The following is a 26,984-nucleotide window of genomic DNA, read 5'->3' on the forward strand; positions in this document are numbered from 1 at the left end:
AAATACAAAGTTTATACTTGGCAGCTATTAGTTCAACAAATCAAGCTACAATTCACCAGCTTAATATCTTGATAGTTTGGTTGGTTTGGTGTACTCATTTAAAGCAATTATATATTGAAAGAGGTGGATTATTTTAGGCTACACAAAAAATTTGTTCATTTATATAAATACATAAACTCATTTGCAGCATGGTGAGGGTGGATGATTTTTAAGAGCTGGACATAAACGTTTTGATCTCCCTCTAATATTTTAAGTTGTAGATTTCAATGAAGCTGTTACAAGATATGCTGCGGGTAATATGAAATGTCAAACACAGCCATAACTATATATTTTCCATATGGTTTTGTAATCCATGTCAGTAGTTCCTTTAGTAAATCAACAGATGAAGATTTGTTAACATTGCTGAAGGACCTGGCAGTGTCTGTGTTCAAGTGGCCTCTTTATAGCATCAGTTTAGAGTCTAAATTTTCAAGTTATGGTTTAGTTAAGGTTGAGTCACCAACTTGGCTGAGGCTTATAAATGTGACGGAGAAAGATTTATTTGCGGCATTTGCCAATGTTTGTTAATTGTAGAGTTAATTTTAGAGATGATGCATAAATGACTGATGTATTATGATGGTGATTGATGTAATTCAACTTAAAGAATAATGCATATTGTGAAAAGTTATCTATGCACTATATTTAGAATGTTTGAAGGAATACTTCATCAGTTTAGTATTACACTCCCATAAAGCCAAATGACTTGCAAGAGACAGATGAAAAAAAGCAAGCTGTTCTGGCTGATTATTTCCTTTGTGGGTCAAACTCCGACATTACGAGGTTTATATTCTTAGACTTTAAAGAACTTCATCCAGTGCGACTGTTCAGAGTCCACTAGTGATAATCTCCATGACAAGTAAACTAAATAATTTCACATGAGGTAATAGAGTGACTATCTATTGTCATGGTCTGGTGTTTCAGTTTAGTTTCCTGTTTTATTTTGTAGTATTTTTCGCCTTTTGTGTTATGTTTAGCTTTTCATTTCCTGTCTTTGTCTGTTTTCCCTCCAGTTTAGATTGCTTGCCCCTCCCTGATTGTTTTCACCTGTATCTAGTCTCTTTTTTCTATATATACTGGTGCTCTCCTTGTGTATGTTGCCACTTCATCTGTGTTTGCTGCCTTCTTACGATCCCTGGGTCTTTGCATTCCCTGTAACTGCTGTGTCTGTGGATGATTCTTTGGTCCTCTTTTTACCTGAATTCTCAGCTGCCTTAAGTTTGCCTTCTTCTGTTCTTTTTGAAGTAAGTTTATTCATTAAAGTCTTTTTGTTCACTTTACCCTCATGTCTTGTGTGCAATCGAGACTTCCATTTTGTGACTCAGTAACATCTATGATAGAATCTTACACCTAATACCGACCGCTTAACAATATGTCCTCATATTTTTTGTTAAATTCATTATATAAAGTTTTAACTTTGTTTTACAATTGGCACTACCTATCCTTATTTTCTTTTATTTTCTTTGCAGTTGACCAGCCTCTACAGCCTCAACATTCTCAGTCTCCTGTCATACCTGTTGTGCCTGACCATCCCACCCCCTCCCTAGCTGATGGAGAGCCCATCCTGCAGAGTGGAGACTCAGACCTTTTCTCCCAAACTGCTAAAACCATCACTCCAACTGTCAGCTTTATAAATGGTAAACATGAGATCACACTGGATCCACAGACTCCAGAAGAAAAGGAGGCCAAAGGTACCCGGATACTGACAAATGTGACTACTCTTGAAATTACCACAGGGTCTGATGATAGTACAACCAGTCCCCCCATTGATAGCATCACTGAATCTACAGAGGAACCTGAAGCAATGCTAACTTCTACAGAGATCCCAGATGTTAATAAATATGACCCTGATATAATCCCAACTGTTGAATCAACACCTCGTCACATAATCCCTGAAGTGGATGAGCTGACCACAAAAGGCCCCACACAGATGCATACAACCTCTGTGGTGACCTCAACAAAAGAAGACATATTTCCATCGAAAGCTACGCAAAAAACTGAAGCTGGGCCAGATGCCACAGAAGGGACGAGTCATGTCATAGCTGCCTCTGTTCCTGCAGTAACACCAGCTGAGCCCCAGCTTACAAAAGCAACTGAAGAAACCCAAACAACAAAGGCTGAGGAAACCACCACTGTCATCACTACATCTGCACAAGACATAGACGAGTCGGGGAGGACTAACACTTATGTGAAAAGTGACTCAGAAGTCACTCAGAACCGATCCACTGTTACTTCTTCAGCCAAGCTTTACACAGTCAGAGATCAAGCTGAAACCACAGAGGAAACAAAGAGCACATCTGCCGCTCCAGCTGCTGAAGACAGCACTCAGTCTATGTTACATGCTGCGTACACCCCCTTCTCCGGTGAGGCTGATGGGAAAACACCATCATCAACGACCAGTGACTCACAGAGCTTTACTCAAGATGTGGAGGGAGGGAAAGGGACCCAAACCTCAAAAGAGTTTGCCTTCAGCACAATGACTCCTTCAGTATCTAGAGGTCCATCCTCTCATGTACAGACGGACAAGACTGAGGTAACATCAGCTATAGGTGTACGGAGCACTGAATCATCAGCATCTGCAGCACCCATCCTGGATGAAACTTCAGAGGGTACAGTCACAAGTCAAAGAGGGACAACACACAGCCAAATGCCTTCCATCTCACCCACTGAGAAAGTTAGCACTGATGCAACGTCTGCACCAGAGGAGGAGGCTTCAGGAGTTCAAACAGTAAACATGTTTACAACTGGCTCACCATCAAATACCTCTGCAGGGACTGTGACATCATCTTTAAGTTTGAGTGCAACAGACCTAGTGACACGGGGGAGTGACACAACATTAGAAACGGTACAAACAAGAGGCACAGATGAAACATTCAGTCCTGCCACGGGTCAGTCAGAAAAAATGCCAACACCCACCACTATACTTGAAGGGTGGAAAAATAATGAGACAACTCCTCCCTTTAATAAATCCACTGCAACCACTGCTTCTCCCTTATATAGTGCTATTGAAATCATCAAGACAACTATGGCCTCCCTCACTGAATATTTCAGTCCGTACTCAACGCAAACTGCATCACAGATGGCTGAATTACCTGACCAAAAAGTGGATGCAAGTGAAGAAATTGTCACTCGTGTGACAGATAAGGAGACTTCAGTAGATGAGGGCACTGTGGGCACCCCTACTTCTCCAGTCATTGGCACAGTCAAGTCACCTGAGTCTGTTCCAATCACAGTTTCAACAGTAGAAACACAAAGTGTAACTGAGGACACAAAACATACTGAACACACTGAAACACAAGAGACTGTAAACACAAGTCAAACTGATAAAGCATCAGTAACACAAGAGACAAGTTCTACTTTCCCAACAACAGATGAAGAGAGCTCAGGTGAGCAGACAACTGAAATTACTCATAAAGAGACTGCAGCCCCTACAGCATCCCCTATGTTAAGCACAGAGAGGCCAACAGCTCTACCACTTGGAGAACAAGACAGTGCAGTCACAAGTCAGCCTGAAAGCCCCTCAGTAACTCCTTTTACTGGGAAGATGGAGGACAGTTCTGTTCTCACTCCAGCAGATGAAGATGGTTCAGGTGACCAAACCCAGACCAGCTCTGTGACAGATGCATCCTCTCTCCATAGCACCTGGACATCACGGGCAATGTCACCTGAAACAACAGAACATGTGGAATCAAAAAAGACAGAACTGCCACCACATACAGGACAACCATCAGTCTCTCCAGCCTCTGATGAGACCCTAACTGTCTCAGTAACTGTGTCTCCAAGTCTGACTCAAGTTATACCATCCATTATTCCAGCCATTGTGGAAGATGTCACTAGCAGTGAACCTACAACGATGGAGTCCATTCCTTCTATCACTGGATCTGCCATTAGCCCTGAGGCAGCATCATTGTCATTTCTAACTACCAGTGAAACTGAAAGTTCAGGGGACAGCACTGTTGATTTCACTGAAGAGTCATTCATATCAACAACCGCTTCACCAAAGTCTAGCACTATGACTTCATCAGTGACAGCATCACATGAAACTGAAATAAGTGTTACTTCAAAGCCATCTGTGACACCAACTTCATCACTCTACAGCACTGAGAAAACATCAGTGTTGACTGAAACACAAGAGACTGTAACCACAAGTCTGACAGAGAAAACCTCAGGAACACAAGAGACAATCTCTACTTTTCTAACAACAGATGAAGGTGAACAGACTAGTGAAATTACTGACAAAGAGATTGAGCCTCCTACAGCATCCTCATTGTTTAGCACAGAGAAGCCAACAGGACTGCCAGTTAGAGAAGAAGACACGAGTCTTATAGAAAGCTCCTCAATAACTTCTTTTACTGAGAACATCAAGGACAGCTCTGTTCTGACTCCAGCAGATGAATATGGCTCTGGTGACCAAACACAAGATGTGCTCACCCACTCAGTCACCCTGTCTGTGACAACTAAATCACTTTTTCATAGCACGGAGGCACCAACAGCACCATCTTCTGTTACATCAACTGTTGTTTCAGTCATTGAGTCTGAAGATATTAGTAATAAAACTACAATGGTGGAGTCAAAGCCCCTATTCAGTGAATCAACCTTGAAACCTGAAATAGCATCAATCCTCACTACCACAGACGGAGAGAGTTCTGGAGACAACACTGATGATTTTACTGAGGAATCGGTCATCATAGCAACTACTGTTTCTTCAGTATCGATTACAGGATCTCCATCAGTGACAGCATCACATGAAACTGAATTAAACGTATCTTCAAAATCAGCTCTTACTGAAGCTCCATCACTCTACAGTACTGAGAAACCAACACCAGTGCCTCTTGAAACACAGGAGACTGTAACGACAAGTCAGGCTGAGAAAGTATCAGCAAGACAAGAGACAAGTTCTGATCTCCCAACAACAGATGAAGAGAGCTCAGGTGAGCAGACAACTGAAATCACCAGCAAAACGACTGAAGCTTCTACAGCATCCTCATTGTTTAGCACAGAGAAGCCAACAGCACTCCCAATTAGAGAGCAAGACAGTGCAGTCACAAGTCATACAGAAAGCCCCTCAGTAACTCCTTTGAACGGGAAGATGGAGGACAGCTCTGTTCTGACTACAGCTGATGAAGATGCCTCTGGAAACCAAACCCAAGATATGTTCACTCAGGCCACCTTTGTCTCAGATAAATCGTCTTTTTATAGCACTGTGGCACCAACAGCACCATTTTCTGTGGCATCAACTGTTGTTTCAGTCATTGAGTCTGAAGATATTAGTAATGAAACTACAATGGTGGAGTCCATTCCTCTATTCGGTGGATCGACCATGAAACCTGAAACAGCATCAGTCCTCTTTACCACAGATACAGAGAGTTCTGGAGACAACACTGATGATTTCACCGAGGAATCAGACTTCACAGCAACTACTGTTTCTTCAGTATTAACTAAAGAATCTCAATCTGTGACAGCATCATATAAAACTGAAACAAGTGTTACTTCAAAACCAGCTTTGACTTCAGCTTCATCACTCCACAGTACTGAGAAACCAACACCAGCATTAATTGAAACACAAAAGACTGCAACCACAAGTCAGACTGAGAAAGCATCAGGAACACCAGAAACAAGTTCTGCTTTCCCAGTAACAGAAGAAGAGAGCTCAGGTGAACAGCCAACTGAAATTACCCGCACAGAGACTGCAACCCCTACAGGATCCTCATTGTTTAGCACAGAAAATCCAACAGCAATACCTGTTAGAGAACAAGACAGTGCAGTCACAAGTCAAACCGACAGCCCCTCAGTAACTCCTTTTACTGGGAAGATGGAGGGAAGTTCTATTCTGACTACAGCAGATGAAGATGGTTCAGGTGACCAAACCCAAGACATGTTCACTCAGACCGCTTATGTGACAGATACATCCTCTCTCCATAGCACTGGGACACCAACAGCAACGGTACCTGAAACATCAGAAAGTCCAGAATCCTATAAGACAGAAATGCCATCACATGCAGGACAACCATCAGTTTCTCCAGTCTCTGAGACCCTAATAGTCTCGGCAACAATGTCTCCAAGTTTGGCTTCAGTCATATCATCCATTGTGCCAGATAATGTGGAAGATGTCATGAGCAGTGAGCCTACAACGATGGAGTCCATTCCTTCTATCACTGGATCAGCAATTAGCCCCGAGACAGAATCATTGTCATTTCCAACTACCAGTGAAACTGAAAGTTCAGGGGACAGCACTGTTGATTTCACTGGAGAGTCTTTGATTTTGGCAACCACTTCGTCATTGTCTAGCATTGAGACTCCATCAGTGACAGCATCACATGAAACTGAAACAAGTGTTACTTCAAAGCCAGCTGTTACTGCAGCTTCATCACTCTACAGCACTGAGACACCAACATCAGCATTGACTGAAACACAAGAGACTGTAACCACAAGTCAGACTCAGAAAGCATCAGTAACACAAGAGACAATCTCTACTTCTTTAACAGCAGAAGAAGAGAGCTCAGGTGAACAGACTAGTGAGATTACTGACAAAGAGACTGCTGCTCCTACAGTATCCTTGTTGCTTAGCACAGAGAATCCAACAGGGCTGCCAGTTAGTAAAGAAGTCACAAGCCATACAGACAGACCCTCAGTAATTCCTTTTACTGGGAAGATGGAGGAAAGTTCTATTCTGACTCCAGCAGATGAAGATGGCTCAGGTGAGCAAACCCAAGACATGTTCACTCAGACCCCTTCTGTGACAGATACATTTTCCCTCTATAGTACTGAGACACCAACAGCAATGACACCTGGAACATCAGAAAGTCCAGATTCGGATAAGATAGAAATGCCACCACATATAGGACAACCATCAGTTTCTCCAGTCTCTGATGAGACCCTAACAGTCTCAGTAACAATGTCTCCAAGTTTGGTCTCAGTTATATCATCATCTTCTGCGGACATTGTGCAAGATGTCATTAGCAGTGAGCCTACAATGGTGGAGTCCATTCCTTCCATCACTGGATCAACCATTGGCCCTGAAACAACATCACTGTCACTTCTGACTACCACTGAAACTGAAAGTTCTGGAGACGGCACTGTTGATTTCACCGAGGAATCAACCATCACAGTAGTTACTATTTCTGCAATATTGATTACAGAATCCCCATCAGTCACAGCATCACATGAAAATGAAACAAGTGTGACTTCAAAGTCAGCTGTTACACAAGCCTCTTCACTCTACAGCACTGAGAAACCAACATCAGAATCAATTGAAACACAAGAGACTGTAACCACAAATCTGACTGAGAAAATATCAGTCACACCACAAACAATTTCTGCTTTCCCAGCAACAGAAGAAGAGAGCTCAGGTGAACAGCCAACTGAAATTACCCGCACAGAGACTGCAACTCCTACAGGATCCTCATTGTTTAGCACAGAAAAGCCAACAGCAATACCTGTTAGAGAACAAGACATCATTCGGTCAACCGTGGTCCCTGAAACACCATCGTTGTCATCTCGAACTACCAATGAGAATGAAAGTTCTGGGGACGGCACTGTTGATTTCACTGAAGAGTCTTTTATTTTGGCAACGACTTTATCCTCAATGTCTAGCACTGAGACTCCATCAGTGACAGCATCACATGAAACTGAAACAAGTGTGACTTCAAAGCCAGCTGTTACACAATCTTCATCACTCTACAGCACTGAGAAACCAACATCAGCATTGACTGAAACACAAGAGACTGTAACCACAAGTCAGACTGAGAAAGCATCAGTGACACAAGAGACAATCTCTACTTTAACAACAGAAGAAGAGAGCTCAGGTGAACAGACGAGTGAAATTACAGACAAAGAGATTGCTGCTCCTACATCATCCTCATTATTTAGCACAGAAAAGCCAACAGCACTGCCAGTTAGAGAAGATTTCCCAAGCCATAGCGACAGCCCCTCAGTAACTAATTTTACTGGGAAGATGGAGGAGAGCTCTAGTCTGACTCTAGCAGATGAAGATGGCTCAGGTGAGCAGACCCAAAACATGTTCACTCAGACCCCTTATGTGACAGACACATCCTCTCTCTATAGCACTGGGACACCAACAGCAGTAACACCTGAAACATCAGAAAGTCCAGACTCAGATCAGACAGAATTTCAATCATTTACAGGACAACCATCAGTTTCTCCAGTCTCTGATGAGACCCTAACAGTCTCAGTAACAATGTCTCCAAGTTTGGTCTCAGCTATATCATCATCTTTTACGGACATTGTGAAAGATGTCATTAGCAGTGAGTCCACAATGGTGGAGTCCGTTCCTTACACCACTGGATCAACCATAGCCCCTGAAACAGCATCATTCTCACTTTGGAATACCACTGAAACTGAAAGTTCTGGAGATGGCACTGTTGATTTCACTGAGGAGTCAACTATCAGAGCAGAAACAAGTGTTACTTCAAAGTCAGCTGTGTCCGCAGCTTCATCACTCTACAGCACTGAGAAACCAACACCATTGTCACCTGTAACACAAGAAACTGTAACCAAAAATCTGACTGAGAAAGAATCGGTAACACCAGAAACAAGTTCTGCTTCCCTAACAACAGATGAAAAGAGCTCAGGTGAACAGACTAGTGAAATTACTGACACTGCAGCTCCTACAGTGTCCTCATTGTTTAGCACAAAGAAGCCAACAGCACTGCCTGTAAGAGAACAAGACAGTGTAGTCACAAGTCATACAGAAAGCCCCTCAGTAACTCCTTTTACTGGAGGAGAAGAGGACAGGTCTGTTGTGACTACAGCAGATGAAGATGGCTCAGGTGATCAAGACATTTTCACTCAGACAACCTCCGTGACAGATACATCTTCTCTCTATAGTGATGGGACACCAACAGCAATGACACCTGACACAGCAGAAAGTCCAGAATCCTATAAGACAGAAATGCCATCACGTGCAGGACAACCATCAGTTTCTCCAGTCTCTGAGACCCTAATAGTCTCGGCAACAATGTCTCCAAGTTTGGCCTCAGTCATATCATCCATTGTTCCAGATAATGTGGAAGATGTCATGAGCAGTGAGCCTACAATGGTGGAGTCCATTCCTTCCATCACTGGATCTGCCATTAGCCCTGAGACAGAATCATTGTCATTTCCAACTACCAGTGAAACTGAAAGTTCAGGGGACAGCACTGTTGATTTCACTGGAGAGTCTTTGATTTTGGCAACCACTTCATCAATGTCTAGCATTGAGACTCCATCAGTGACAGCATCACATGAAACTGAAACAAGTGTTACTTCAAAGCCAGCTGTTACTGCAGCTTCATCACTCTACAGCACTGAAAAACCAACATCAGTGTCACCTGAAACACAAGAGACTGTAACCACAAGTCAGAATGAGAGCGTGTCAGTATCACAAGAGACAAGTTCTTATTTGCCAGCAACAGATGAAGAGAGTTCAAGTGAACAGCCCACTGAAATTACTCATAAAGAGACTGCAGCTCCTACAGTGTCCTCATTGTTTAGCACAGAGAAGCCAACAGCACTGCCTGCTACAGAACAAGACAGTGCAGTCACAAGTCAGCCTGAAAGCCCCTCAGTAACTCCTTTCACTGGGAAGATGGAGTACAGCTCTGTTGAGACTCCAGCAGATGAAGATGGTTCAGGTGACCAAATCCAGATCACCTCTGTGACAGATATAGCCACTCACTACAATGCTGGGACAGCAGGACCAATTTCACTTGAAACAACAGAACATCCAGAATCAGATAAGACAGAAACATCATCACATACAGGACAGCCATCAGTTTCTCCACTCTCTAACGAGACCTTGACCCTCTCAGTAACAATGTCTCCAAGTTTGGCATCAGTCATACCGTCCATTGTTCCTGACACCGTGGAAAATGTCATTAGCAGTGAGCCTCCCATTACGGAGTCCATTCCTTCTATCACTGAATCAACCATTAGCCCTGAAAGAGCAACACACAGAGCATCACATGAAACTGAAACGATTGTTACTTCAAAGTCATCTGTTACACCAGCTTCATCACTCTACAGTACTGAGAAACCAACACCAACATTAATTGAAACACAAGAAAGTGTAACCACAAGTCTGACTGAGAAAGCATCAGGAACACCAGAAACAAGTTCTGCTTTCTGGAGAACAGATGAGGAGAGCTCAGGTGAAGAGACCACTGATATAACCCACAACGAGACTGCAGCTCCTACAATGTCCTCGTTGTTTAGCACAGAGAAGCCCACAGCACTACCTGTTAGAGAACAAGACAGTGCAGTCACAAGTCATTCTGAAAGCCTCTCAGTAACTCCTTTGATCGGGAAGATGGAGGACAGCACTGTTGTGACTCCAGCAGATGAAGATGGCTCAGGTGACCAAACCAAAGACATTTTCACTCAGACGACCTCTGTGACAGACACATCCTCTCTCTTTAGCAATGGGACACCAACAGCAATGACACCTGAAACAGCAGAAAGTCCAGAATCCTATAAGACAGAAATGCCATCACATGCAGGACAACCATCAGTTTCTCCAGTCTCTGAGACCCTAATAGTCTCGGCAACAATGTCTCCAAGTTTGGCCTCAGTCATATCATCCATTGTGCCAGATAATGTGGAAGATGTCATGAGCAGTGAGCCTACAATGGTGGAGTCCATTCCTTCCATCACTGCATCTGCCATTAGCCCTGAGACAGAATCATTGTCATTTCCAACTACCAGTGAAACTGAAAGTTCAGGGGACAGCACTGTTGATTTCACTGGAGAGTCTTTGATTTTGGCAACCACTTCATCATTGTCTAGCATTGAGACTCCATCAGTGACAGCATCACATGAAACTGAAACAAGTGTTACTTCAAAGCCAGCTGTTACTGCAGCTTCATCACTCTATAGTACTGAGACACCAACATCAGCATTGACTGAAACACAAGAGACTGTAACCACAAGTCAGACTGAGAAAGCATCAGTGACACAAGAGACAATCTCTACTTCTTTAACAGCAGAAGAAGAGAGCTCAGGTGAACAGCCAACTGAAATTACCCGCACAGAGACTGCAGCTCCTACAGCGTCCTCATTGTTCAGCACAGAGAAGCCAACAGCACTGCCTGTTACAGAACGAGACCATGCAGTCACAAGTCATACAGAGAGCTCCTCAGTAACTCCATTGACTGACAAGATGGAAGAGAGCTCTGTTCTCACTCCAGCAGATGAAGATGGCTCTGGTGACCAAACCCAAGACATGTTCACCAAGACCACATCTGTAACCTCCAAATCACTTTTTTATAGCACAAGTGCACCAATAAGAGTATCTTCTGTTCCATCAACTGCTGGTTCAGACATTGAGGCTAAAGGTATTGGTAGTGAAACTACAAAAGTGGAGTCATTCCCTTCATTCAGCAGAACAACCATGAAACCTGAAACGGCATCATTCTTCTCTATCACAGATACAGAGAGTTCTGGAGACAGCACTGATGATTTCACCGAGGAATCAGTCATCACAGCAACTACTGTTTCTTCAATATTGACTACAGAATCCCCATTAGTGACAGCATCATATGAAGCTGAAAGAAGCGTTACTTTCAAACCAGCTATTTCTGCAGCTTCGTCCCTCTACAGTACTGAGAAACCATCATCAGTGTCACCTGAAACAAAAGAGACTGTAACCACAAGTCAGACTGGCAAAATACCAGTAACACTGGAAACAAGTTCTAGCTTGGAAATAACAAATGAAAATGGCACAGATGAGACCACTGGGTTGTCCAGCAATGACACTATGGCTCCTACCACTTCCTCATTGTTTAGCACAGGGAAACCAACAGCAATGCCTTTTGACAGTACTGTTGAACTTCGTACAGAAAGCCCCTCATTAATGCCTTTTACAGAAAAAAGCGAGGGAAACTCTACTCTGACTCCAGATCAATCTAGCCATTCCTCAATGCCAGGAACCACAGCCACCACAAATCTGCAGTCAAAATTGGACATCACAATTACACAACAACCTCAGATGCTTTTAAGCCCAGCCATCCAGATCATTGATGAATCAGAGACAGATTCTGCAGTGACAGCAGAGGACAACTTAACTGGACAAACAACTGAAATTTTGACAGAAGAATCATCTGCCCTGTCTTTTTTGCCTGATATGTACCAAACGGTGGAACCAAGCAGCCTCGCAGCTATTGTGATTGGCAGCTCACAGGAAACAGCTACTGCATCTCCAAGCTCCTCATCTATTCCTATTATTGATGAAAAGCAGTTTATTGATCAAATCCCTGACTTGACCACCAAAGCTGCTGGTAATGCATCAGCCATGGCCTCTTCAGTGTCTAGCACAGAAAACCCAGAAGTAACATCAGCATCACTTGCAACTGGAATTAGTGAGAGTTCACAATTTGAGCTTGTTACATCTTCTCCTTTGTACAATAATAAGAGTACCGTTTCACCTGACACAGAAACTTTTGAAACACAGTCTGTGATCACAACTACTCAAAGTACTGGAAGTCAAACTCCTGATGAACTCCTGTCTCCTTCTTCAACCGATATCTCATCATCATCTATAGTCAGTACTATAAAACCTGTAATGAAAACTGTAGAAGTATCCGCTTCAACAACAGGTGTTACTTCATCTCCATATAGTACTGAAAAACCACCAGATGTTTCAGCTGGCACAGTCCATGAAGAGGGTTCTGGAGACCAAATCTCTGATGTGTTTGCTGAGCTCTCTTCTGTGACATCATCGTCTGAATCCGCAAGCCTCAGCACAGAAGTGACATTGATTGAATCCTTACCTACCTTTATGAGGACAACTGTCAAGCCCACCAGCACTGCTTTTACCATGGACTCAAGTTCGTTATTCACTGATGAAGAGGGTTCAGCCGATGTTGCCACTACTCCTGTTTCTTCTGTTTTCAGCACAGACACAGCTCCAGCAGTGTTTGCAGAATCAACTGAGAGCACTGCAACAGATGAAACATCTGTTACTCCTACAGAGGTTCTCACAAAAGAAACAGCCAGTGCAGCCGCTTCAGTGATTAGCACAAAAAAACCATTATTGACAACAACATCACCGGAAACTGAAACAAGTGAGGATTTAAAATCTCATGTTACTGTAGCTTCGTCTCTCTACAGTACAGAGACACCGCCACCAGTTGTTTCCACTGACTCTCAAAGCAAACTCCTGTTCTCTCCAGAAACAGATGAAAGTCACACAGCTGAGACTCAGAGTACATCACAGCGTGGTGTTCAATCATCAACCCAATCCTCATCACAGTTCATGAAAGTCAAGTCTACAGATGCTACCGAATTTTCTACCACAACTGAGGCAACAACAGCATCAGTGTCTGAGTCAGGAAGTGGTGATTTTATGGAAGTAGAGAGCTCAGGAGAGGACACTTCAGCATCCACAGATGACACTCCCCCAGAAACACCAACAGCAGCTGAGAAACCCTCAGTGGAACAAACAACTGGTGCAACAACCACATTTAGTCCGTCAGTTACGTTGAGTAAAGAATTTCCAACTGCCACAACAAGTCCCTTAGGCTTAACCACTCAATCTACGGCAGTCTCTAGTGGCACAGTGTTCACCTCAAAGGAAACCTCTACTTACATTGACATGGAGAGCTCTGGTTACTCAACTGAAGAGGATGATTTAGAGTCAAGTCCAGATGGATCTGGTGCAGAAATATTCATTGACACTACCAAAAAACCACAGGATGAATATTCTGTTGCTACAGATGAGACTGAAACGGATGAGACTGCATTCTCAACTCTCTCCAGCATACATCTTACCAAGGAATTTACGTCATCGACCCAATCTCCGCACGTGACAAGCACTGAGATGTACATTACTGAGCAGGGCAGTGGGGTCTTCACAGATGACTATGCAGTGGATGAGAGTTCAGGTGCTGACTTTTTTGATGAATCAACTACATCACAAGTTACAGGTTCTCATGTGATATCCACCACTCCTGTGGCAACTACAAAACAAATAATATTGTCCTCAAGTGTTGTTGCTGTTATTGAGGAGAGCTCAAGTGACCAAACAACAGATAAGTCCACCTACAATGTTATTACTGAAAAACCCACTGGCTACACAGCTTCTTCTGTTTACAGCACTGAGAAGCCAACAGCATCTCCTGAAATGCACACTTCAGCAGTTCAGGGGAGCTCAGCTGATATGTTCTCCCAGATGTCTTCTGTGTCACCTTCATCTGTTTATAACACAGAATCCACTGCTGTTGTTTTGGATGCATCTTCAGGTTTGTTGGATAGTGCTGAGAGTTTGGACTATGCTACTAGCAAACAACCCTTACTTGTGGAATTAGTGCCTTCCTCCACAGGAGTAATTGAAAGGCCTGTTGAACCACCTGTGGGTAGCACTAGTCCCTCCACAGGTACAATCTCAGTGTCTTCAGAAGAGGATGGTTCAGGTGATCATACTGTTGAACTTACTAAAGAGGATGCTACAGTGTCTTCAGTGTTCAGCACAAAGAAGCCAACAACAACAGCAGCATCTCATGCTGGTACTACAAAGAGTACACACTCTTCATTGTTCAGCACAGAGAATCCTGAAACAACAACAGCACTGCATGGAAGCGAAGTATCTGAGATTCCAAAATCTGCTGTAACTGCAGCATCTTCTCTCTACAGCACTGAGAAGCCAAATGTGACACTCAAGTATGGTGTCACATCTGCCCAGCCAGTTCACATATCTATATCTGCAACTGAAAAATTGACACCAACTCCTGCCTTTACTTTAACAGAGGAAGATATTTCTCATGACCAAACGACCTCAAAGCCTTCATTGGTGGAGAGCAGCACATTTGGAGAAGCAGTAGGTGAAACTGAAACCTTTGTTTCAGTTACACCAACCTCTGATGAGCAGGTTTCCTCACAGGAGGGTGAAATTACTCTTGATACTTCTGAAACAACAGAGACCCCTTTTTCAGGTGCTGCAAAAAATGTTACTGAATCTGAACTTATGACACAGTCCTCCAGTACAAGTACTTTTGCCCATACGACTGAAGCTTCATTTAGTGATCACACTACAGTTGACTTCTCCATGGTAGATTCCAGCAGTGAACGTAAGCAAGATGGATTCATAATGATGTCCACCCCCATTCCCTCCATTATATATCATGGCGTCACAGACCAACAAGTTGTTATCATCACTCCCAGCAGCAGCCAAGCCAAGACTGACTTAACTGAACAAACACCTACTATGGTCCTACATGTGTCTAAACCATCAACCAGCACAGCCATCATATTTACAGATGTAAAAGATGAAGATGAGCTGTTCTCTGCAGTTACAGACAGTACAAGAAAAGACAACCCTACTCCTGAACTTTTCACCAAAGATGATACTATAATTGATGCAGATACTATTTCCATAGTTCCTTCTTCCTCATTTTACCCAGCCATCCAGACAGAGGAAGCTGGAGGTGCAGCAGTTACAATTGCACAAAGGTTTGAGGTAACAGAAGAACCAGAGGGTTCAGGGACTGATAGTGCCACCTTCTTTTCTCCTACACCAGGAAATTTACATATATCTTCAGCCAGTGATTCATTATTGCCCTCAACATCCACTCAGTATTCATTGTCCACTTCAAAACTATCAACCATGGAAGGTGTTTCTAGTATGGAGACATCCGGTGAAGAGACGACCCCAGCCGCTACTGTGCCCTCAAGCTCTGAAGAAACCTATAATTTAACTACCCCCCATACAGTTTTCCCTGTTGAGACTCATACCAAACCAGTTCCAGAGCTGGCAGTGGGTGATTTATCAGGAGAGGACACCGATAATGTCACTGAAATCACCATCTCATCTTTGCCTTCTCATCTCAGCTTAACTGAAACAACAGACATAAGCTCAGTCACTCCGGTGTCCAGTGAGGAGTATATGGTCAGCACAGTCGACAAAGTAACGGCGAAACCATATGTCACTTCTGTGTCAGAGATTACTGATACAGAGACCTTGGCAGCAACAGCTTCAACAGTAAAAGTTGAAGCAGTAGCGTTTTCTGTTACCTCGCCTGAACCTGGAACTAGGGAGACTGAAATTGCAGTCTCAAGTACTGCTTCCAGTCTCAATAGCACTGGGAAGCCAACTGTCACATCCTCTGCTAATGTTACTGAGAAAGATAGATCAGATGATGACACTCATGTGACAGAGCCCATGACACAGACAGCTGCTCCTCTGCACAGTACAGTGAAAATGGACCAAGTGCTATCTACTACAACTTTATCTCCTTCCTACAGCACAGATGAAGTTTTAGTTGCGAGTAACACAAGTTTTTCAGGTATGGAGGGCTCGGGGGATGAGATCTTAGGTACTACAACTACATCAACTAGGAGGGTGACATCTGAACGTGAAATGACAACAACCACTCCACTTTCCTCCCTGTTCAGCACAGAAAAATCTTCCATAATGACCCATGAGGATCAAACTCAAATGAATGAGACAACTGCAGAGGTAGAGACAGGATCATTGTCAGAAACGGTTTTATCCCCTACCTATGGAGCAACATCACCTCCAGCACTTGAAGAGAGCACAACAGAGCACATCACCTCTATATCTACAAAGAAACCCATCACTACATCCACAGTGGCTTCCATACAAAGCACTTCAAGTCCTGATGTGATGGTTCAGTTTGTCACTACCTTTGTCCCAGAATCGGATACAACACCAGCTGAAGTGTCCTTCCAGCAGGCCAGGTCTGAGATCACATTCACACATCATCCCCAAACTGATATCTCCTCTGAGAAAACTGTGTTGGCCACAACCAGCCCAATATTACACAGTGACGAGTCAAGCCAGAATTTTGAACCTAGTGATGTGACTCCTCAGACAGGAGTAGAAACCACTTCAATGGAAGACAAGACAGTTGAAGCAACTCGTCCAGTGCTTTCAAGTCATGAAACAAATTGGATTACAAAATCAACAACAGTCTCTTCTTTGGTGGCTGAAGCTGTTTCAGTTTTGGGGGAAAATGGGACAGCTGAACCCACTGATGATCAGGTCTCAAGTGGTGCTGATATAAATGCACAAATAAAGCCCTCTTCTCCAGATGACAGCCTTTATGAGAATATGAATTATCCAAGCCCAGATTATGAAGCACCAAACCTAAATGTTGTGGAAGCAGTTCCCCAAAACAATGAAACTACAACAAGAGAAATAACAGGGTTGGTTTCTCAAACATCTGACAGTCAACCTGTTGACTCAGTGGGAAGTACTGAAAGTGGCTCAGAAGAAAAGGCAACCGAGTCACCTGTAAAAGCAGCAGAGACAGCAGCTATCACTTTCTTGCCTTCTGCTCCAGCTCCAATCAGTGCAGCATCCTCCTCTAGTTCTGAGAGTGGCTCAGAAAGCAGCAGCTCAGCAGAAACCATGTCAACAGCAAGCACTATTAAGCTGGATGGTGGTGTCTTTGAGAATGTCACCTCTGTGCTTCTATCTTCCACAACTAAGTCACCCTCTGTCTTTAGCACTGGGGCCGAAAGCGGGTCAGTCAGTTCTGAGAGTGCGTCTGGAGAGACAACTTCAAAAAAAAGTGACAGTATGGAGGATCAGTCTCCAGATGAAATCCAGACTGTATTCAAGGTAGATGCTACCACGGAGTCCACCAGTGCTGATAGCACTTCTGGAAAAGAGAAACTTGTGGGCGCAATAGAGGGAGATATCTCTTCTCACACAGAAATCCCCGCAGGTAGCCATACAGAGTTCACAACAGTGACACTAGCTCAAACACAAAACCAGCCAGTGACAGCTGCACCTGTAACCACGACTCAGTCATCTTTTCCTAAGGGGGATAAGGAACTGAACAATGACATAGCTGCACCTCCATCACTTACTGGAGAAGAATCCCCATCAAGAAGACAAGAAGCAACTGCACTCCCTGAAGCTGGACTCGATTTGGGGCACACCGTCATTGGCGAGACCGTTGACATTCCAGGTACATTTCTCCAAATGGCTTTCAACGAAATGTGAAAATTTCTGTTTAAAATCATTTCTAATTTGCATTTGAAATCTCTAAACAGAAGTTCACTCGTGTTCAGAAAACATTTGTCTGAATGGAGGATCTTGCCACAAGAGCGGCAGCATCTTTATTTGTAGCTGCACTCCTGGTTACAGCGGTGATCGTTGTCAAACAGGTAGAATATTGTTTATCATCCTCCCACAGTATCTCACTGCCTTAACTTTCACCCAGGAAGGATCACATTAATCCTAAAAATGTCTTTAATTTAGTAAGGCGTTGGAGTTCTTTGCCTTTTGTTACTCATTATGTCAGTTTCTTTTGCAGACATTGATGAGTGCCAGTCAAACCCTTGTCGCAATGGAGGTACATGTGTTGATGGGCTGGCTTCCTTCACATGTGTGTGCCTCCCAAGCTACTCTGGGCTGTATTGTGAGGAGGGTAAGTTTGTGGTTCATTTCATTTATTAATTCCCTAACTTTATTCAGACTATTCTCTATTCTATTCTATTCTATTCTAAAATCAATGAAAACTTTTTGTTTTATTAGTGTTCTATCTGGTTGCAACCATCCATTTGAACTGTCCAGACACAGTTTCATATGACCTAGTAGAATAAACAGTTGCTGGTCTTGCATTTGATCATGTGTTTAGAACCTTAATCGCTCACTTCAGTCCCTGGGAAATAAATCAGAAATTAAAGCATTGCCAAAAGGGTCTCCCATGCATTAGCTGAGTCATAAAAACACATTTATCTCATCACCACAAGCACTTTTTACACTCTGATTTTTGTATTGCCTAAAGGTCTGTCATGTCTGATAATACATGGGTTATGTGAGTCACCCTCAAGCTTTAGTTTCCACAAGTTTCAGACACAGACTGTGGACACATTTTTAATGTACCCTGTTTCACACCATCTGTTCTTTCTTTCATTCTCCACATCAGACGCTGTGTACAATTCAGTGGTGTTATGCTAGATTTCAAGTCACTTCTTCATTCTTTCCATCTAGAACGATAAAATCAGACTGGAAATTACACTGATGATCCTGAGTACTCAGCGGACTAACAGTCAGTTTAACAGTTGCAGCCTACTTTCATTCCACGTGCGTTGAAAGCAGGGCATCATCTCCCTTGGCTTCTTGTCATTGTCTACACCCTAAACTTTTATTTATTTTTTTTTTGGGTGGGTGGGGTGGGGGTTGCCCAAGGGAAAGGGAGACAAAGTCATTGGAACAGGAACAACCCAGTTGGTTTATATCCGGAAGCTTAGTAGAGAAGGGAAAGGAGGTACAAACAGACATACATGATTTGTAGGGTCAAGATGAGTGTGGTATCAAGAAGAAAGTCTCCAGTCTCAAATAATGCAACATTTTAACACACCAACTTAGCACAAACCCACTTTTAATCTCACCACCTCTCAAGTGTCAGGGTTTTACAGAAATTTGACATTTTTTTCCATGTAATATGGTATCTTAATTTGATTTGGTTAAGTATGTATGAATACCTGTGAATGACTCCAGCTGACTCCAGAAGATCTGATTTGGAATAATAATGACATCATTTTGTAGTTGTTTTGCTTCCACATCCTGTGTGCTGATGTTAGGAGCTGTAGAAACTAATCCATCACTTTGTTCCTCCTTCATCTTGATTAGAGACAGTAGTCAGAGATAAGAGCAGGCCTCAAGGGTCAGTATACTCAGGTGTTAATAGTACTGTAGATGTAATAGGTTAGGTATTATGACTATTAACTTGGTGAGGTAAATAGATCCATGGATTAAAGTAACAGTGCAAATTTTGTCCTTTTGAAAATGTTAATGCATTTAATGTTTGTTGATCTGTTGTAAATTAGTTTTTCCTGTATACCTCATTACCTCTCGTCTTCTGTCCCATCAGATACAGAAGCATGTGACTATGGCTGGCATAAGTTTCAGGGCCACTGCTACAAGTACTTCCCTCACAGGAAAAACTGGGACACAGCAGAAAGAGAGTGTCGCATACAGGGGGCTCATCTGACCAGCATCCTCTCCCATGAGGAGCAACAGTTTGTCAATCGTAAGTTAAAGACAGCAGTTGAAGATGATCATCAAGTACAGGAGCGTGTTCAAGTTCTACTTCATGAAACCAATATGATAAGACTGGAAAAGTACAAGTTCTCCTTAAACTTAGATGTACAGGAAATACATTTCTGTGATTTTTGGCATTGAAAATGCTATTGTTATCTCTCTTCCTCTTGCACTTTCTGCAACTGCAGAGTCCTAAAATGGACATATGGCAACATAATCTGCTGTATCATTCTTCCCTGTATGGCAGGTCTTGGACAGGACTACCAGTGGATCGGCCTAAATGATAAGATGTTCGACAGTGACTTCCGCTGGACCGATGGCAGTACTCTGGTGAGATTGTTTCTCACATATTTTTGTCTCAACAAACATGGCACAGAGACAGTGTAAATATTTGGTAGAAATCTTGATGTCATCTAGAGAGAGCAGCTCTCTGAATTTCTCATGAAGTCTCTCCTCCACCTCATATCGCTATATCCTGGTGGACGACCGCTTTGGTAATAAATCTGACGCTGTACTTGCTGTAAGGCACAACTGAATTGATATGAGCCCAGTGAAGGAAAAGCAAGCTGTCACAAAAGTATGGCGTTGCTAACAGGAAGCTGAACCCCGATGCAGAAAGATAAATGAAACAGACACTTGGGGAAGTGACGCTTTCAAAACAAAACAGGACATGACAAAAACTTAAATACATGGAAACACATGATAAGACAACATGAAATATTGCACATGGACTCCAAAAAGCAAAAGACAAAACACAAGGCGTGACACAAGCATTTGCACCAATGCAGGGAGATAGCAATCCAATGTAAAAATAGTGATCAAGGGAGAGAAAAGCACAAATCTTCTTGAAAAAGCACATAAGTGGGAATGTGTTTGCTGGTTGTAGCTGCTGAAGATAGCCCTCACTAGACAGGAAAGTGGCTAATTACTATGTGCATCCATGTTGTACAGATTGATGTCCTCACTTCAAAGATAATCCTCCAGGACCTGAGATAGGGGAAGCATAGAGACAGCCTGAGGGTTAAAAGATAAGCACAGGCCTCCTATGGAGATCCTTGCTCAACTGAAAGGGTTGATGAGGGTGTGAGTGACGGTGTGTAGAAGGGAGTTTGGCAGGCGTAGACAGGTATGGTACCCTGACAACTCACACATGCATCAGAAGGCATGGCTAGCAGGCAGCCACCCGGGGGAAGGGCCACCAGGCAGGCAGACACACAGATGGACAGCACCTGTGCTCTGAGAAAAAAACTGAATAGAAGCAGCCCAGGGGGTCTGGGTGGGTGGTCACCTCCAGTGAATTTAAACATAATAAATAAGGCTGCTTTTAAACAAATATTTGACAATTGAATAAGACATTTGGAACTGTTGAAAAAAAAAAAGAAAAATGATTAATATTGGCAGTAGGGCAGTGAAACACCCAAGTTGGTGTATATTTGGTTGTTTGTGTGTGTGGGCGATCAAAGTTTGTTTGATTATTTTGAGGAGGATGCAGGCCTGCTGTGCAGTTGATGGGTCACCCATTTGTTAACTTGAAGTGATCTGAGCAGGAAGTCAGTGTGTGTTTGCTAACCATAATGACAGAGTAGCAGCGCCTCAGGGCCTGATTGGTGGTGGGGGGGAAGGTCACAGCTTTGAAGAGACTGTTTGAACCTAGAATGTGCTGAAAGACTGCAGGTAGCATCAATCCCTGCTTGAATGCCCCACAGCGCCACAGCTGTGTGTATGCATACTGTACCAATGTGTGCATGTGGAATTTTTTTTGACCTGCAGAACTACACATACAATGCAAAGCATGCAGACTTTGTGACGTAATGACATAAGTTATCACAGAGCCCTCTCGTGCACTACCTGTGGCATTTACTGATGCTAATGCTGCTCATTCTGTGGCTTAATGTAACAGTAGTGTCCCTGGTCATTACCTGGATATAGTTTATAAGCCATTTTCATCAGTGTTTTGGATTCTGTGCCTTGTATTAGTCATATGGAGCCTGCAAGGCTGCAAGGCCCTTGGAGATGAACAATGAGGTCACTAAGTTTCTGAGTTTAGGTTGGCTAGTTGAAAGATACAGCTGCTCCCTCCTGTGGCATTAATTAAAATCGCATTGACGTGAAACAGATTTTCTATTTTTAAGATCATTTCTGTGGAAAGAGATAAGTGGTAGTAACAATTCATGTGCTGACTTGGTGACTTTTATCCCATTTGTGCCACCAGTGTGATGCCATGTAATTCAGAAGGCAGGCTTCATAAACTTAGCAGATAACTACTCCTTCCAGAATTAGTTCTAATATTAAAAATATCTAGACCTATATCTGTGTTAGGATTAGAATTTGTCTGTTTTCAACAGGTCATATTTACATTCAAAGAAACACCTTTCTTACAAAGGACATGAAACCCATTGTAAGGCTTTTTGCTTATTTCAGCAATATGAAAACTGGAGGCCCAACCAGCCCGACAGCTTCTTCACCTCTGGTGAGGATTGTGTCGTGATGATATGGCACGAGGACGGACAATGGAATGATGTTCCATGCAACTACCACCTCACCTTCACCTGCAAGAAGGGCACAGGTACAAAATCTGCCAAATTTGAACAAATTATCTCTTAACTGAATGCATGAATTTAGACAGTAGAAAATGGAAAGGACAGAGTCTTCTGTTCCTCAAAATTCCTCACTTTAACATTATTGTCTCTTCTGTTTCTCAGTGGCCTGCAGTCAGCCCCCTCTGGTGGAGAATGCACGTACCTTCGGGAAGATGCGTGAGAGATATGAGGTCAACTCGCTGGTGAGGTACCAGTGCCGGACAGGCTTTATTCAGAGGCATGTCCCAACTATCCGTTGTCGAGGGGATGGACGATGGGATGTCCCTAAAATCTCCTGCATGAATCGTAAGTACAGCTAGTATTGCTCTCAATGGATGCACATTGTCCTGTGTGTATAGCACTTTAACAAACACTAGGAACATTTTTGAGCTAATATATGACTTTTCTCTGACAGCATCAAACTATCAGAGGACCATTATCAGAAAACATCAACACAATAGTCTCTACAGCATCAACAACTTCAAGAAATGGCCAGATGAGGCAGTCCGCTTTCACTATCAGCTCTACCGGGGGAGGAGAGACAGGACTGAACAGAAGCGGAAGAGAAAGTGATCGCCGTGTAACATGGCAGAGATTCCCCCAGACGAAAACACATGACTGATGCTTGTGTGGAAAGAGGAAAAGGATTCTCAAAGAAAAAGCACAAGAGAAAACTCCTGAAAGAAACCAAGAGGATAACCTGTAGTTTTCTTGCATTTTGGATGACGATGGAATCTTGTGAAGTGCCTTCAAAGAGATGCTGATACATGACTTTTCTTATCAAGGGGCACTGCTTTATAACAATGCCAATGTGGAAAAAATAATTTCAGCTGGCTACTGGAAAAGCAAAAAGTACACTCATTCTTTTTCAAACCGCGGTAGATATTTCTTTGTCCTTAGCTTAACAATACCTTTATGATTGATGACTAATATGTTTGTACACTGACTGTGCTATTTAAAATCACCATAAGTGTTCCTTATTCATAGAGAAAAAAAAAAAAAACTTGTGAAATTTAGCGCTTATGTTATGTAAACTTGTTGTGCCGTTTTTAAGTCGGACTTCATTTTGCATGCGTGCATGTGCATGTGTATTGAAGTCCTCAGATTTTAAACTATGTTTATTCCATGTCAAGAGATCCAAGTTTGACTTGTTTCGAACACAATGTAGGAATCATTGGCAATGACTGATCAGGCAACTGACTCATATTTTACATCAGTGGAATATCATAGCTCATATTTGTAGAATTGTAAACTTTTCTATCTGTTGTTTTCAAACTAATCGGCAGAGGCACAAGTCATATTGGTTTCATAGGTTTGATCGTAGTAGTTCTTCAGATTCCAGATGAAAAGTGCAACCAAGTTTTGAAAGATTTTAAGTGCTCAGTTAACTGTTGTGGACCTTCTTTGTAGTGGCAGCTTTTAAACTACAAAATTACTGCCCTTTCATTAGTTCCAATTTCCCCTTGATGTCTTGTCAAGATAAATGTTTTTGGATAGATTTCTATAAAGTGGATTTTAAAAAGTATACCGATTTTTCTTTTGTATGACATTTTCCCATTTAATATGAAAGTGTCGTCTGTAAGGACTTGCCAACAAAGCCTTTATTGACTGATGGAGATCTCAATCAGACCATCAGCTATTTTAAAATGCAAGAAGGGATGTGTGACTCAAGTAGCCTTTATTTTCTATTCATGTGTCCTCCATAACTCCCAATTAACTACAGCAGCATGTTTACAATCACTGCAGAGCTGTTCGTAATTACAAGCCTAAGGTTTTGTTCCCATGTTTTGTATCACCTGTTGTCATAGCTTGTGATGGTATTCTAGGTAATGCTTTTCTTCTGCACACCTAACTTTTCTGTTATTGTGGTCAATGGGAATCAGCCATTGAGAGAATGTATTTTGTGAAACACTCAAAGACTTGAACGTAACGGCTGTTTAGGCAAAGATGCATGTAATTTATTTTGAAGCTGCTCCTGATCTCCTTACTTGTTTTATAGTCACAGGTAAAATAATGATGCTGTCTCCTGGCCCAGCAGTGCTTTTCATATCATTTTATTTTATGTACAATGGAACATCAGTCACAATCACAGACTGTATAAATGGGATGCAGTGAAGATGAAAAATTACTCACAATTACAATAAATACAATGGATTTATCTTTTTACATCTTTAATGCCAGCAGTGGACCAAAGAACATGGAGGGCCCCATCGGCTGCAATAATGTTGTTTTGTAACCTTAACAGAATATGCATACATGTGGATGGTTATGTGTTTCTTCCACATTTTTTTTTTCATGGAAAAATGTGTTTTTCTGCCTGTGAATGTCTGTGTGTGTGTTTCAGCCTTAATGTCCATATAATATCATTTTATATTTATAACATATTTGTTTTTTTTATTTTACAATGTGAATGTCTGGGATGTTTGTGATTTTTTTTTTTTTTTAATGAGATCAAACTGTTTTTTTCCTGCTTTAAGTCACCAAAGAAATAAAATATATGGATATACTAATAATATTTATGGGAACCTTTTTACAGACATTTCATGTGAATGCTGTATGGTGTTTGAGTGTAGTGTTTGTGCAAGTTTTCTCCAGATGCTGTGTTTTCCTCTTTCACAGATTTGGTGGAATGGAGAGTCTGAGTTGTGCATAGTTAGCTTTGTAACACTTTGATATGTTAGAAACTTTTTAATAGTATTTTCTCATTACCTACTTGTCCCTGTTGTTGGGTCCTCTCACATGAAGGTAAATTTTGTGTGGTGTATGCAGTACAATATTTCTACCAGCAGGTAGTGCTATAAGACTAAGCCATAAACAGGAGTCTTTGTCTGCTCAATAACATGGAAAAAAAGCAAATATTTCATTTCCTTCCATAAAGTATCCGCACAACTAAACATAATATGAAAAATTTACACAGAATTCAGTGTATACATCATACCAATGTCTGATGTTCAAAGTATTGCTGTGTCATACATCAGACGCTTCTGAAAAACCTTTCAGACATGCTCTACAAGCCTCTTGGCTGCCAGACAGTACATTGAGGGGTTCACAGATAGGAAGTGGCAAACATATGGAGTGAGAAATGGATTATGGAAAAGCGATGTATATGCTGAAATGGCTGATGCTGCAGAACTGTGGACCTGCACACCACAATACAGTTTTTTTGTTTATTTGTTTTTTTCTGGTGGCTCCTCCTGAATGTCATATACTTCTTATGCCAACATGGTGTTGCATAACAAGTGCAGATGAATTCCCTTGGTGTAAAAACATAACCTTTTTGAGTAAATTACAATTCACCACTATTCCCAGAGCAGCTCCTCAGAGCAGTGTGACATTGCCTAATAGCACAAAGCACGACCAGCAAGGTAAAAAGTTTGTCAGTGTAATCTTTGTGTAAGCTGGGGTTGCTGTGGTTTTCACTGTGACTGCCCACTCTGTCATTTGAGAAGACTTGACTTGTGATTAAAGGTTGCTCTTGGATGCCCCAGTGAGAGTAAAACCTGCCTTCTTGCCTCATGAAATGCAGATGTCTCGTGGGTGATCAGCTGAAAAACCTAGACCTTTCAGCCCAGGTCTCTGTGGGATTTAAAAAGCTAGGTTTGTTTTGGAAAGGAAATGTATCCTGCCTCCACCATGATAGCTTCTTGGCCTTGACAGGCTCCTCAGGATCTGTCTTGTCCAATGCAGAGTGTCTGTCATTCATTTATTACCCTGTTATTTTTCTATCACATTACTTACACTTTATCCCACAATTGCCCCTCAATTTTACTGTCTGCTTCCAGCATAAACCAACCCAGAACAAAAGGAAAGCTCACTTTATGCCACATAAATATTTGTGCGCACATCAAAATTATATTATAGTTCAACCTTAAGATTTTGGTTGAGAATTCAACCAGAATGCTAAACAAAAGTATGTTCTTCACAACCTCTTCTCTATTCTGTTTGATGCAAGCTTTTTGTTCTGTGGGCACAGAACAAAAAGCTTGCATCAATGGACTTTTCACCATCACACACATTTACATTTGTCTGGCATTTCACTGCTGTATCAACCAAAATCTGACCTCATTCCCATGCATCCCCACAAACAACCTTAAAGACTGTGGTACTGTTCTCTTTGTCTAACATAGTGGTGGGCTGACAGCCTGGCACTGAATTTAAAAAATGCCAAAGAATAAATAAATGTGAGGAGAGTCTAATCTCACAGTGACATGGGCTCCTGCCAGATTCATGGCCCCTGGCCATGGCAGCTTAAACAATACTGTTTAAATCCCTGCTTAAACCTCTGTATCTCCACATAATACATGTTGATGTGATGCCAATGGAAATGAAAATGCTCATTGCTGAAAAGGGGACAAAATTAA

At 42.3% G+C, this 26,984-nt stretch overlaps 1 protein-coding gene across 1 annotated transcript in view; it reads left to right on the forward strand.

The window, feature by feature from the left end:
- LOC124058101 (serine-rich adhesin for platelets-like) overlaps window positions 1-23,635 on the forward strand; it is a 26,585-nt gene extending 2,950 nt beyond the window's left edge. The window contains exons 2-9 of the mRNA XM_046386975.1: window positions 1,506-17,963; window positions 18,049-18,162; window positions 18,312-18,425; window positions 19,875-20,033; window positions 20,292-20,374; window positions 22,466-22,610; window positions 22,747-22,929; window positions 23,039-23,635. Of these exons, the coding sequence (XP_046242931.1) occupies window positions 1,506-17,963; window positions 18,049-18,162; window positions 18,312-18,425; window positions 19,875-20,033; window positions 20,292-20,374; window positions 22,466-22,610; window positions 22,747-22,929; window positions 23,039-23,196 (17,414 nt within the window). The 3' untranslated portion in view covers window positions 23,197-23,635. The remainder of the gene's footprint in view (window positions 1-1,505; window positions 17,964-18,048; window positions 18,163-18,311; window positions 18,426-19,874; window positions 20,034-20,291; window positions 20,375-22,465; window positions 22,611-22,746; window positions 22,930-23,038) is intronic.
- The last annotated feature ends 3,349 nt before the right edge of the window (window positions 23,636-26,984 follow it).

The sequence above is a fragment of the Scatophagus argus genome, chromosome 4 (assembly GCF_020382885.2).
Source record: "Scatophagus argus isolate fScaArg1 chromosome 4, fScaArg1.pri, whole genome shotgun sequence".
NCBI lineage: Eukaryota > Metazoa > Chordata > Actinopteri > Scatophagidae > Scatophagus > Scatophagus argus.